The 13,357-nt window shown below is 42.4% G+C and overlaps 1 protein-coding gene across 39 annotated transcripts in view; it reads right to left on the bottom strand.

The window, feature by feature from the left end:
• The window catches only part of LOC138624711 (receptor-type tyrosine-protein phosphatase delta-like), a 350,030-nt gene that overhangs the window by 121,510 nt on the left and 215,163 nt on the right, over positions 1 to 13,357 (bottom strand). For 36 of the 39 annotated variants that reach the window (XM_069705103.1, XM_069705107.1, XM_069705104.1 and 33 more), the window contains exon 10: positions 11,573 to 11,599. The exons of 2 other annotated variants lie outside the window; for them this stretch is intronic. In XM_069705103.1, the coding sequence (XP_069561204.1) occupies positions 11,573 to 11,582 (10 nt within the window). In that variant the 5' untranslated portion in view covers positions 11,583 to 11,599. Of the gene's footprint in view, positions 1 to 6,564; positions 6,658 to 11,572; positions 11,600 to 13,357 lie in introns of those variants that run through there. One more of the 39 variants, XM_069705121.1, reaches the window with a different exon arrangement.

Genomic DNA, 13,357 nt, shown 5'->3' with positions numbered 1-13,357 from the left:
TCCAGCCTGCGCTATAACTTCAGCCCCGACTGTCTGGCCTCATTAGTGAGGGAAGTGTAAAAGATAGCCAGCTGCTAGCCCAGGTGACGGCACTCAGCTCTGGCCTTTGGCAGTAGCGGCCCACCCTAAAGAGAATATACGGCGTCTCGCTCTGTGCAATTCATCTTGTAATCCGCCTTAAAGCTGCTAAGCTTCTGTTGAAGCCAAATGAATGGTGACCAATGGCAAGAAAGATGAAGACGGAGGGAGAAGTGGGTGAAAGTTTCGGTGAGAAGCACAGAGAGGGAAGAAAAGGACTTAAAATGTGGTAGATTCATCTGTGCGTGAGGAATGAAAGGTGGTTGGTTTGGGCTGTCTGGGCAGAACCAGAGGTGACCTAAACCATTTTCATCCACTGATTGCCCCCCCCCCCCTTTTTTTTTTTTTTTTCCTTCTTCCCCTCCCTCCATCTTTTTTTTTTTTTTTTTTTTTTTTTACTCTCTGTCTCTCTCGCCCTCTCTCTCCATGTCTGCTTCCAAATGGCAGTCATTATACCGGACATGAAAAGTCATTTTAGTTCCGCCTGGCTTCTTCAAAGCAGCTAGCTATAATTGCAGATTGAGTAGGGAGAGAATGCAGGGGTTATACAGAATTTAAACATGGACTTCTAACCTTGCAGTGATGCAGGAATTTAAATTTGAATTTAAAACCAGGAAGGATAAATGAGGAATATTAAAGAACACATTTTCTCACCGTGTCAATGTGGACAAAATATTCTCCTTTTTTTTTTTTTTTCTTCTTTTACTACATTTCTCACTTTGCGTGCAAGCTATCCAAACTTTTTTTTTTTTTTTTTTAAATCTCCCTGTGGACACGGGGGTGCCAAACATGCGAGTGGACTGGATCCCATTACAACACGTGTCACTTCAAGAGTTATGGCACAAATTGGGGAAACACTTCCAAATTATGAAAAATCCATCCCTTATTAAATGCATTTCTCATTCGTGAAATTGCTGTATGGCAATGTCACTGCACTTTTTAATGGAATTCTCCGCTCTTTGCCAGTTCCAGTAGGAGTCTGGAAAATGCAAATGGACAACAAATACTAATCTTAATACCCTTTGTTCTTAAGCTTCATTTTAGATAAAAGTCATTTTATTTTAGGTTTATTGTATGACAATAATTTCCTATGGTTGTTTCTCCTGCAACAAACGCTGTATGTTTTGTGTATTCTCAGGCTTTCACATTCTTTCCCATCCCTGTGCGTGTATGCACGTACTTAATATGTGCATGTATGCGTGTGTGCGCGCGTGCACGAGTGCGTGTGTGTGTGTCTTACAAATTCAGCCTCGAAACAGTTTACAGTCCCTGAGGGTCATATATATATATATATATGTAGCTCTTTCCCAGTTTACGAGCTCGCCGCCAGTCTGAGCTGAGCACCCCTCCCCTTGCACTTATCTCTTGCACCCTTATATTTGGCACAGCAGGTAGTGTAATTGTTCTTGGAAAGAGCCTATCAACTAAAGCCCCCATTTTTGACTTCTTGTCGCAAAGACCTTTATCATAACACCCTATTTTTGGCCGGCTCCAGGCTCTAACCGCGGAGTGCCTCCGAACAAAAGTGTTTCAGCGAAGTCATTCCCTTTTGGGGGGGGGGGGAGGGGAGGAGGAAGAGGGGGGCAAGTCGGGAGGTGAGTAGACACAGAATATAGACTGGAAAATATGTCTTCTGTACAAGACCCTCGCCGCCGTCCACTCCAGCGTCCCCCATCCGTGAAACGCAACCCCCACTAACTCTCTTGCGAGCAGAAACAAATTCTAAAACTGTCATACTTTAATTGAAATTCCATCACTTGTGTGGCTGCTATTGTGGAATAATTTGATAAAGCTGTGTGACATGAATGCACAGAGCTGCCCGCCACTTCCATTTCTTCTCCCAGCTTTTATTTCCTCATTCCGCCGGTTATTCAAATGAACCTCAGTGGAGTCTGCTCTCAGCCTTTCCAAAAATGTAGATAAGAGAAAATGAGACAATGGGAAGGGCATAAAAAGAAATAATGTTTTGGGTTGCAACACAATCAGAATTAAGTCCTTAAAAATATCACCCTGCTACCATTTCACACCCCACCACCTTCATCCTTGCAATATTTGAAACCGTGAATTACTATGTTTCACGTGCAGTCTTCAGTTTATGGTAATTAGCCCCAATTCTCACAAAGTGTTAATAGTGTCAGATTGTTAGTTGCTGGATGTGGGATGATCCAAAATGGAGGTCAAGGGCAGAATTAGAATCCTCTGCCAGTGCCACTGACCCCGATCCAAATCCATACCAGCATACTCCTACGTCTTCACAACTGGCTACAGGCGTTTGGCATCCATCACATCTCCTGAAACCCAATCTGCAAGCAAAGGACAGCTGCGCTAGAAAAGCGGTCCCCCCCCCCTCACCCTCCCCACCCCCCCCCCCTCCCTGTTTCTGACACATCGGTGCTCCCCCTGTACGCGAAGCCTGGGGGCAGTGCCCCAAGGCGAAGCATTCTGAGCTGAACCATGTTCAAATTGATACTGGGCTTTTGTGTTTTAACACATACAAGTAAATGTATCAAAGGGAGATGCCTGTAGTGAAATCAAGATGAAAGAATGGGGACTTTTTTTTTTTCATTAACTCATTTTGACGAGACTCATTTGAGAGAGAGAGAGAGAGAGAATATAAGAAAGGGCAGACCGAGAAAACAGGAGGAACAAAACTGGAGAATAAGAGTACCCAGGAAAGAACAAGCTCAGCTACAGCCCTGTGCTGTGCTCCCTCCGCTGCCAAATAATATTTACGCCTCAGCTTTCTGCCCTGACAGGGTGATGGACAGTAGAGGTGGTTTTGCCTGGGCGTGAAAATAGGCTTCTTATTATTCCAAGCCAGTGGCAACTTGAATATCAATAAAAAACCGCTAGCGTTTCCCTATGTGTAAAACCAATGCCCCGTAGCGGTGGTTTTTATCAAGCAACCCACCCTTGACGCTAGTTATGCAGTACTAGAGGTTACGGGAGGAAATGCTTGCCAAGTAAATAAGTGAGTGAAGCGATTGAATCGAGGGGGGGGGGGGGGGGGAACACAGCGGGACCGGGGCCAAAGTGAACCAAGGGTAAAGTCATGATCACTTCATTATGCTGCGGTGCGGCTCAGTGTTGTGCGAAATCAAACTGCTTTCTCATTTGTCACAATGCATCAAGCCGGCCTCTGTGAAGTGGGTTTGTTGTCGGCGGGAGGCCCCTGGCGCACAGGCGCACACATCAGTTGATTAACAGGAGGAAACTTAACTCCGCGATATACAAAATACATCCGCCGCATGCACGCACAGTTAAAAGGCACACATACTAACACTGACGTGACACATGGACACGCACCCCCTCCCCTCCTGCCTGCCACCCCCCTCCCCCCCCACACACACACACACACAATATGACATCGACTCGTCAAACTTCTCTCCTGCATTCGCCAGCCACCTACCGTGCCAGCTAGCCGGCCGGCCTGCCAGTCAGTGGGTAGCTGCTAAGGGCCATTGTTGGCACAAAATAAACGAAAATCCACCCACCGGATTACAGAGGGCAGGTAGTGAGGGGGAGGGGAGGGGGGGGGTGATTGCTAACAGACCTATTGGCACTCCATCTCCTCCACTTCCAACACCACGGCGCCTGATAATTGTGGCCTCTGTGTTTACGTATCCATTTTTGTAATGTAAGTGTTGATTTCTCATTCCACACTTGTAATAGAGGCCCTGGCCTTGGAATTCCTGAAGTGGTGCTCACACACACACACACACACACACACACACACACACACACACACACACACACACACACACACACACACACACACACACACACACACACACACACACACAGGCATAGGCACATGTGTGAACACACACACACACACACACACACACACACCCCGATACAGTACACAAACTTTTTTTCTCGCTCTGTTTTTTTTTTTTTTCCAGACTCTTGAAAATAAACCAGTGAGTCAGAGCTACTTGGCTGTGCTTAAACAATGGGACTGTGAGGTGTAGGCACACTTGTTTGAAAGAGGACTTGGTGTTGTGCCAGAGAGGGACACGGATAAGGAAATATTCAAAGCTTCTTCGGTCCATCCAAATGCTTTTACATTAAATGCGTGAGCTTAAATTAAACCAGCTCGACCAGTAGCCATCAGAGAATCACAAGTAAACGTGCGCTGGAAGAGCAATACGAATAAAAGACACTTAAAAAACACTGTTGACTTCTTGAACATTTCTTTCTAAAAAGAAATATATATATATATATATCGCTGTTGTCCCTTCCAGCCACTGTCAGAAATGTGGGATATGATTTCAGACTTTGCTTCAGGCACAAAAAGAAACTGGAGGAAAAGAGTAGATCGGTGGGCACAAAAAAACAGCCAAAGTCCCTTATAGGCACTTTCTAACCCCTTATATCATTTTTCAATTTAATAGCTTGCATGCCATGAACTGTTTGTATTCTCCACACACACACACACACACACACACACACACACACACACACACACACACGTACTACACGCACACACACACACACACACACACACACACACACACACACACACACACACGCACACACACACACACAATTGGTGAATGAGTCACAAAAGCTTGAGCCTTTCCCCTTTCAACTCCTTTACACTATAGTCTGCGTTTACCTTTTCATAATCTACTTTAAGATTTGTTTTCACAAAAGCTACATGGAGGGTTTGAAAACAGCATAAGGCGAAGCACGAGGGTTTGAGTGAAGATGGCCGCGTCGGTGCCGCTTTTCGATGACTGAGACACTTTGTTCCCTTCAGCGACTTTCGATAGCAAGCACTTAAACTGAGCACCATATCCATTTTGCCCCCCCCCCCTCCCCCCCTCCACACCTCTTTTGAGTGCTGCCGTCGCAACAGCAAAATTGGAAATCGAATGTGTGGTGACAGCGTTAATTGCGCTGTGTCAAAATTGGGCGAGTGCTAATTGTTTGAGCTGGGAACTGTAAAACATGTAAGACGGTGGAGGTGCTGGGTGTGCTCTCCCAGAGTGCTTACGGGGCGATAAACCCGGTAATGCTCGAGCAAACGCACGTGCACACTAATTTGCATGTTGAAACACACGCGTGTACACGCAGACATGCACATTTACTGGCCCCTTCAAAACATCTCACTGGCCCTTCTCCACCTTCAATCACTCGCCTTTTCATTTACCTTTTTCCAGACAGCAATATCGCAATGCTATTTTTTTTTTTTTTTTTTTTTCAAAAACTCAGTGCCAAGTCCTTTCATCCATTTTTACATCACAACGCCTCCTAACGTGAATTTGCATTATTTATAACAAGCTGATCATCACATAATCAGTTGTTTTGTGAGCTTCGGAAGTCCCTGTGTTCATTTGGTGATAATATTCTAAAATTGGTTCATACACCCAGACAAAAGTTGTTGTTGTTGTTGTTGTTTTTTTTCGCCAGTTAGAGGGGGGTGTTGGCATGGTATGGTACCTAAAATACCGTCTCTGTGGTTTGCGTCGTCCCTCTCTACTGCATTGTCCTCCCTGGTTGGAGAGAACGAGTCCCCTAGCGGCCCAACTGGCACACTGAGCACAGGTGGTATGCGCTTCTACTGGAAATAGAGCTTCACTTCCACCTGATTGACAGAGCGGTTGCGTGACCGACCGACTCTCTGCCTGTCTGAACTGATATCTCGCTGCTTTTCAAATGTGCGAGCTCTTTAAAGAGCACCGTCAACTTTAAACCTCCACCAAAATATATATTACAAAAAAAAAACCAAAAAAAAAACCGCGGTCTAAAATAAGACGCATACGATGAGGGATCTCTGGAGAGTTGCAGGAATGCACTTTGAACATTCTTCACAATCCACTCGCTGGAAAGGCTTCCACAACTCTAAAAGGATGCACTACATGAACTGTATTTAAGCTTAAAGTGAGCTTAAAATAACGTGCGAACTGGGCTGATGATGTTATTTTTTTTTTTTTTGATAACGTGGCGCTGAGCAAATAGTTACAAGCCCACTCAACGCGCAATATAAAGGTAATGCGTGCGTATTTAAAACAATGTGTGGCGACAAAATGACTGGAAATGAAACAAGATTGTAACCTCCGTCCCCTTCAACACACACCGCAAACCATGACAATAATAATAATTAAAAAAAAAAAACACTACACCTGCGCGTCCACATATAGTTTATGTAAGGTACATATTCACGGTAGTAATTAAAGCAGGTGATGACGGAATTGTATGCAGTTGAGGCGCTATTCGCGTGTTTTATCTATCGGAGGTTGCGCGCATTCCCAATAAACTATGCGTAAAACAACCATCGGCACGTGAATGAAAAGACCGTACCCCCTTAAAACACGCTCACGGACTGTTTGCATTCGGGGAGTAAATCCCGTCACGGTGCCGCTAATGTGTTTGAACCAACTTCACGGGGCTCGACGGACACCTGAAATCACTGCGGCAGCGACTTCAGTTCCGACTGTCACCACCTCCAAACTCCCGGGCTCGTCAAAACAGTCTTACCTTATCACCATTTTGCGGTCAGTTTGAAACGCAGTCTCTCCTCTTCTTCTTTTTTTTTTTTTTTTCCTGTGTTCAGAGAAGTCGAGAGTTTTTTTTTTTTTCTTTTTTTTTTTTTTTTTTTCTTGTTTTCTTTTTACATCCAGTAATGGCAGTCGAGTCCCGGAGAAATCGAATAACGTGAAGGAAAGAAATCCGTCCTCAGGTCTTTTTTCTTTCCCCCCCCCTCCCCAGCTCTTAATGTCGTTCCTTTCCTCGAGTTGTCCGTCACCAACGCATTGACGATTGTCGGGGAGATGGGGGCGGAAAAAAAAAAACACGCACGTGGGGCGTGTAGAATATATTCTCTGGTTTGGGTCTGTCTGTGTTGTGCTCTTTAGATCTTCATTGAACTGAACGTGGCGAGACTGTGGTTGTTTTTGGAGAGTGCTGTGTAGCTGGGACACACAGCTCTCTCTCTCTCTCTCTCTCTCTCTCTCCCGGTATCCCTCTCTCTCTCCCTCACTCACTCACTCACTCTCTCCACTCTCGCTCGCTCGCTCTCTCTCTCTCTCTCTCTCTCTGCCGAGACCCGAGCACGAACTAAGAGTGTGTGTGTGTGTGTGTGTGTGTGGGGGGGGCTGGGGTGACGTCACTCAGCGAGGTCCCACACTGCCAGCTCTCCTGGATCAACCCCCCCCCCCCCCCCAAGTCCAGTGCAGGAATGTGCACTTGGACATGGCTATTTTAGAGGAAGATTTGTGTTGAGGAGAGACATGGGAGCGTGTGTGTGTGTGTGTGTGTGTGTGTGTGTGTGTGTGTGTGTGTGTGTGTGGGTGAGTGTTTAGGTCTGACCCGGTAATTATTTTCAGATGCTAAGCCGTGAGAATATGAATACATGTGTCAGACCATATGTGTGTGTGTGTGTGTGTGTGTGTGTGTGTGTGTGTGTGTGTGTGTGTGTGTGTGTGTGTGTGTGTGTGTGTGTGTGTGTGCGCGCGCGCCAGTGCCAGCTATTCTACAGCTGTAGATGTATTGTCATTTTAGTCATTTAGAGGGGTATTTCATGCACCAGAATTTACACCACATTCTGATACACTACAAATACCACAAAAGCACATAATGTCAAGTCATGTCAAGTTCCTGACATGACTTCAGTGTGCGGAGTATTCAAATCATTCACTGAGGCTTTATAACAGCAGCAATGCCACCACCATAAAATACATAAAACGTAAAAGTCTGGCCCTACAATTTGAAGATTTAGCAACAAAATGTACTTATCTGAAGAAAAAAAAAGGTAATAATAACACATAATACTCTTATCACAGTTAGATTATCGTATGATTGGTTTATTAACATTGATGCAGTGTTATTTAAGCAGTACTTTTATTGCTATAGTAAGTGAGGGTGAAGCTTTTTTTGAGCCACTCTAACTACTTATAGATAGTTCAATCTGTAATAATGCATCTTATTTGATAAATTGTTAATGTTTTGTATACATTTTTAATCTGAAAACTAGTAACTCAAGCTGTCAAGTAAATGTTTTGGGGCAAGAAGTAAATGGCAAAAATAAAGCACAGTACTTGAGGTCATTGACACCACTGACAATAGATGGTAAATACCGTTTTCAAACAAAACATTGCTGAAAAAAAGTGCAGCATAATAATGATAATAAATCATAATATGACAGCTCAAGTTCAGTAGCAGTTGTGCGCATTACTTACATGTGCTTAGTTACTTTGCACCAACAATCCTCATGCAGATGAGAGGCAAAGTGTGGAAACACACAGATTTATAATGGTTCAAGTAATGTCAATACAAACTCCATAAAAAAAAATACAACGCCATCACGCGCAGGAGGGTCACTATAAACTAATCACAAAGAGCCACAGACACACTTAAAGTCCCTGTAGGGATATTATATTGATTCTGTTGTCAGGTTGGACTTAAATGTGCATGCATGTCTATTTGGAAGGAAAATCTTTTTTTTTTTTTTTTTTATCAGAGGCATTACTTCTGTATGTAGGAGCGCTGCCTTCATAGACTGCAGTATGTGCTCCAAGATCAGGCTGTTGAACAGTAACCTCCATAATCCATGTGTAATGATTACACTTTTCATGTAATGATTCCAAGATGTGATTCATTCACAGCCGTGTCACTGAATAGACATCGTGTTGCACAACAATGGGATAATATTGCTCTTGATAACACAGTCAAGTGCACGGTCCTCTGATGTAGGGCTACAGAAAAATACCAGCAACGGCCGGGGGAGACAGATGACTATGACCAATTGTGTTTTGAGAAAAGTTGCTTCTGTGGCAGGAACCCAAACCCTCTGATGAACAACCTCGCCCCGCAGACACGAACATCCTGCATCCAGCAATAGCACTCAGAGAGACGAAGACACAAACTACTGCAGTCAGCAGATCTGTTTTCTTACCTGCACTCAGACATGTCATGTATCTGATTGAGTAACTGTGATGGTGATTTATACCCGCAAATTACACCCAGCTCCATTTTCTAAGGGCAGAATTTGATACAGACTCTGAATGTAGATTCTGAGGCCAAACGAAAGTGGTGGTTTTGTGACAATGAACAATGGAGAAACTTAATGAAATTACTGTGAGGTGAACTATTGCCCTCAACTGCTGGCTATGAGAAAGTATTGTGGGAGTGAGATCGTGGTGGCTCGAGGCGCACGGTACTGTAGACCGCAAATATCTGATTATCAGACTTTCACAAACAGCAATTGCTTGGGAAAAATATTCTTCTTTATCAAGACTTTAGACCAAAGATTTGGAATACTGTTTTGGTTGTGAAGATATGTCGTCCCAAAACATTGAATGTTTTCCTTGATAAACCTCAGTTTGTTAAACAATAATTTTAACCCTTTCGCATAGGACTGTTGGCATTCACCTTCTATGGATGACTGAGAGTTTTTTTTGTTTTTTTTTCTTAGCCCTCGACTATACTCTTGATCTTTAAATATAATCGGATAACACTAGTTGTTAGATTTAGAATTCTGCTCTGCATCTAACCTTGTACTTTCATGTTCTTGGCACCATCTATACGAGTATTACAGCAGCACTTGTTGATAAATGGGGGCAAGGGTAGGATTTATCAAGAGCCTGCCTTGCTGGCCTGTTGTGGCTGAACTTTGTCGCCCAACGTGACATGACAGTCTATAAACCAACTGTCCTTCAATAAGACGGATCCATGAGGAAGTAAACCTGATTGCTGAGCTGTAGAAAATGCATTACAACCTGCTGCAAGTTTACCTATTAATACTCTTGACAGAAGGAGGGCCATTTAAAAAGACTCCCACTTGGAGAAGGTTTTCTTTGTTGTAGGACATTATTATTATGTAAGTCAACAGTGTTTGATGTACTGCCCTGTGCATGTTGACATTCATACGTGCGCGGGGTCATGAAAAATGTAGCACTGATTGACATTTGCTATGCAAATGGCGGTAAGGATTGTAAAGGTTGTACCGTATCAATATGCATTTGGATGAATAATGTAAGCTTATCTTTTGATCTATGTGTTTCCCTGTGTACCTGCCTACACAGGAAGTCATCGGGGATAATTCTGACAATAGAAAACTAATTAGCATTAAATAATTCTCATTATTTCTAAATTGTTTTTTTTTCTTTCTTTCTTTTTTTGTACTTTTGAACAGACAAAAAAACAACGGAGGTGGGCTGACGAATAAATTGAATTCCGTATTAACGCGGAGGTTATTTAGTATTATGAAAAAAGTAATTGTGCTTTTTGCAGCCATTCCAATTTTTAGAACTGGATTGACATGTCTTCGCAACTATTGATGGATTAGGATGAAATGTACACTGGCATTCTTGGTCTCGACATGATGAAATCATTAGCTGTCATGATTCCAACTTTTTGTTCGAGCATCACCTGCAGGTCAGAGTTTCCCCTTGTCCTGTGAAATATCTCCATGTTTTGTGGTTGGATTAGCACCAGCTGGTTTTAATGATGAATCCTGTTGACTTTGGTTATATTCCCATGACTTGTCTAACTGGTCCCACGATGAAGTTGTCATTTTAATTTTGTCTCAACAACTACTGGCTGCATAGCCATGAAATTTGGTGCGCACCTTTATGTCCACCTCAAGGAAGAATTGTGACCATTTTGGTGATCTCCTCATTTCATCTGTTGCCGTCATCGAGTCAAAACGTAATTTTCCCAATAACTTGGTTTATGACTAAATACCTGTATGGATTTAATGACACTACCTTTAGCCTCAGTTGTACTTTGTGTTTGTATTAATCAGCAAGTTATACACTAAACTCAGTTGGTAAATGTAAGCATTATGCCTGCTAAGCATCAGTATGTTCGTACTGTTATTGTGAACATCTTAGCATGCACCAGTTAGCATTGAGCTCCAAGGACTATAACCTCTGAGCCTCAGACAGACATTAGCCTGGCTGTGGACTTTCATTCTGTGCAAAATATACACTGTGAAGTGCTTTTTAACACTGCAAGCTTCGTGTTTGATAGCTTATTTTACCACGGTGCGAGAGTTTGTGGATCTTTTGCACTTGAATGAAACCTTTTCTCTCTACGCCATCTTCACTGGTGGCCTTGAGGACAATGCAAGCCACTGTACTTTAAATAGCCAATTGATTCATTGGTAGGATTTATTTTTACAGGGTGCAGTGTTTGTCTCTTTAGGAGATAAAACTGTACATTGCTTTGTTGTGTATCAGCTTGTGTCTGGTTCAGAAACAGATAGGTTACACAAGTAAAGAAGAAGATGATTGATTTTCTGAGTTTCTGGAAAAGAAGTTTGCCTTTAGTCTGATTAAAGAGGTTCTGAGTAATGCTTGTAATGCTACTGTAGGCTCAGACTTGATTTGGTTGCTCAACCGGTTAGGGTCAGTTCCATTGTAATTAAATCCAATAAGTGCAGTATCAGTGCAACACTTTGGATTTGGGAGGGCTGACAAGCTATTTTAGAGACATTCTTCTCCTCCACAGACAGAATTTTGATTCCAGAAAAGTTGCACTGTACCTCGGATCATGCAGCCTCTTTATAATTCTGCAAACAAAATTGACAATTGCACATTTCATGTTAGACAGACAGACATGAAAGGACAATATCTTTCACTGTCACTCTTCCTATAGCCCGAGGTGCAGGCCTTTTCACTCTTGACAAGTTGCTGGCACTTTACAAATGACTGTCAGTCAAGTCATTACTCGAGTTTCTGTGACCCAAAGACAACACCATGTATAATGTTGTGGAGAAGAGAGACAACTTGTCTGAATCAAACACAAGGCTTGTTGTTTTCAGCTCCTCACGCCCCAGAGTTGATACATTTGTAGTCCCTACCTCCCCCACAAACCCTGATCAAGTAAACCAGTCATCGTAAAATTAATTTCCCCATCAAGCGAGACTCACGCTCTTTGGGATAACAATCTATCTTAAGCGGATAAATCTAATCCAATGTGTTGAGACGGATGGAGATTGACTTGTTTATGGCCGCTGCCCAAGCAGTCAAGAGAAGGAGAGATGGGTGCGGTGGCGGCGGCGAAGAGCAACAAATGCCAAGGTGATATTACACACATCTCCGGGGCACGAAAAATGTAAACCAACACCCAAGCCTAGTCCTTGGCTGAGACACCTAATACTTCTCTCCTTCTTGGAATCTGTCAGACATGATGGATGGCTTAGCATACAGTCATGCTTTCATGAGCAATTAACATTTAGTCAAATTTTGAAGACTTAATAGTCACAGAGTTCATCTCAGACAAAGCATGGTTTAATTGATGTGGTTGAAATGATTGTAAAGTTTGAGAATTAGATTGATTGCCATAATTACCTACATGATAGGAAAGAAGTGGTTAATTTACTGGCCAGATGCCAGACAGCTGTAAAGACAGCTTTGCACAATCCCTGATAACACCTATATAATTTACTTACTGACCTACATAACTTGGAGACACCATTCACACGTCCCCGGGGCAAAACACTCTTTATTAACTCCTGAAACTATATCATTAAATTAACCCCACTTGTGTTTTCAAATTACTCCCCTAGAGAGTTACCTGGAGTTAAGATGATTGTCTGATGACGGAAAGCAAATTTTGTAATATATAATCTATAATCATGCATTAGTTAATAAAAGTATTCATAACTGGAGAGATTTGGTGTCACAATCAGACTGAAACTGGGTTTCAATTTTGAATTATTTCTCAGCAATACTACATAATCACGACTCAATGAGCAACAATACCATTTTAAATTCAGAGGAAACAATTATTTATTGATATTCAAGAAACTCATCTTATCTACTGCATCAGGACTTTGTGGGTGTACTGGATTCTGATCAGATTTGATTGACACTGCAGGGAATATGAACAAACAACTCCACTACTGTCATCACATTTTGATTAAAATGTTGGGTAAATTTTGATAGCACAATAAACATTGCGATATTGATGTTTTTCAATATGGTCCCACCCAATTCAAACCAGCGAGAAAAGCACAGACCAAAAACACAAATCCAGAAATCTGTCAAGATGTGGTCCAATTTTGTAGGACATGAAATCACTCATTGTAAGAAGTGGATTTAGAAAAAGAGTTGTCAGGATCTTCTGCTCGTTTCTCAGTTTTTGAGCAGGAATATTGAAAAACTACTGATTTTTATGAAATTTCCATGAAAAATCCATTACATTTTGAAATGTATATATATCATGGGACGGATCCATGAAATATTTTTCACTTAGATTAAAATTCGGAGATAGGGATGTTATCTTGCCATACATGTGAATCATTAGTGTGTTATGTCACTTTCTG

Source organism: Brachyistius frenatus, unplaced genomic scaffold (genome assembly GCF_029030835.1).
Source record: "Brachyistius frenatus isolate BFR_SWC_R1_liver_20210118 unplaced genomic scaffold, ASM2903083v1 Contig_54, whole genome shotgun sequence".
NCBI classification, from domain to species: Eukaryota; Metazoa; Chordata; class Actinopteri; family Embiotocidae; genus Brachyistius; species Brachyistius frenatus.
The sequence above is the reverse complement of the archived record's forward strand: the minus strand, read 5'-3'. Positions and strand labels throughout refer to the sequence as shown.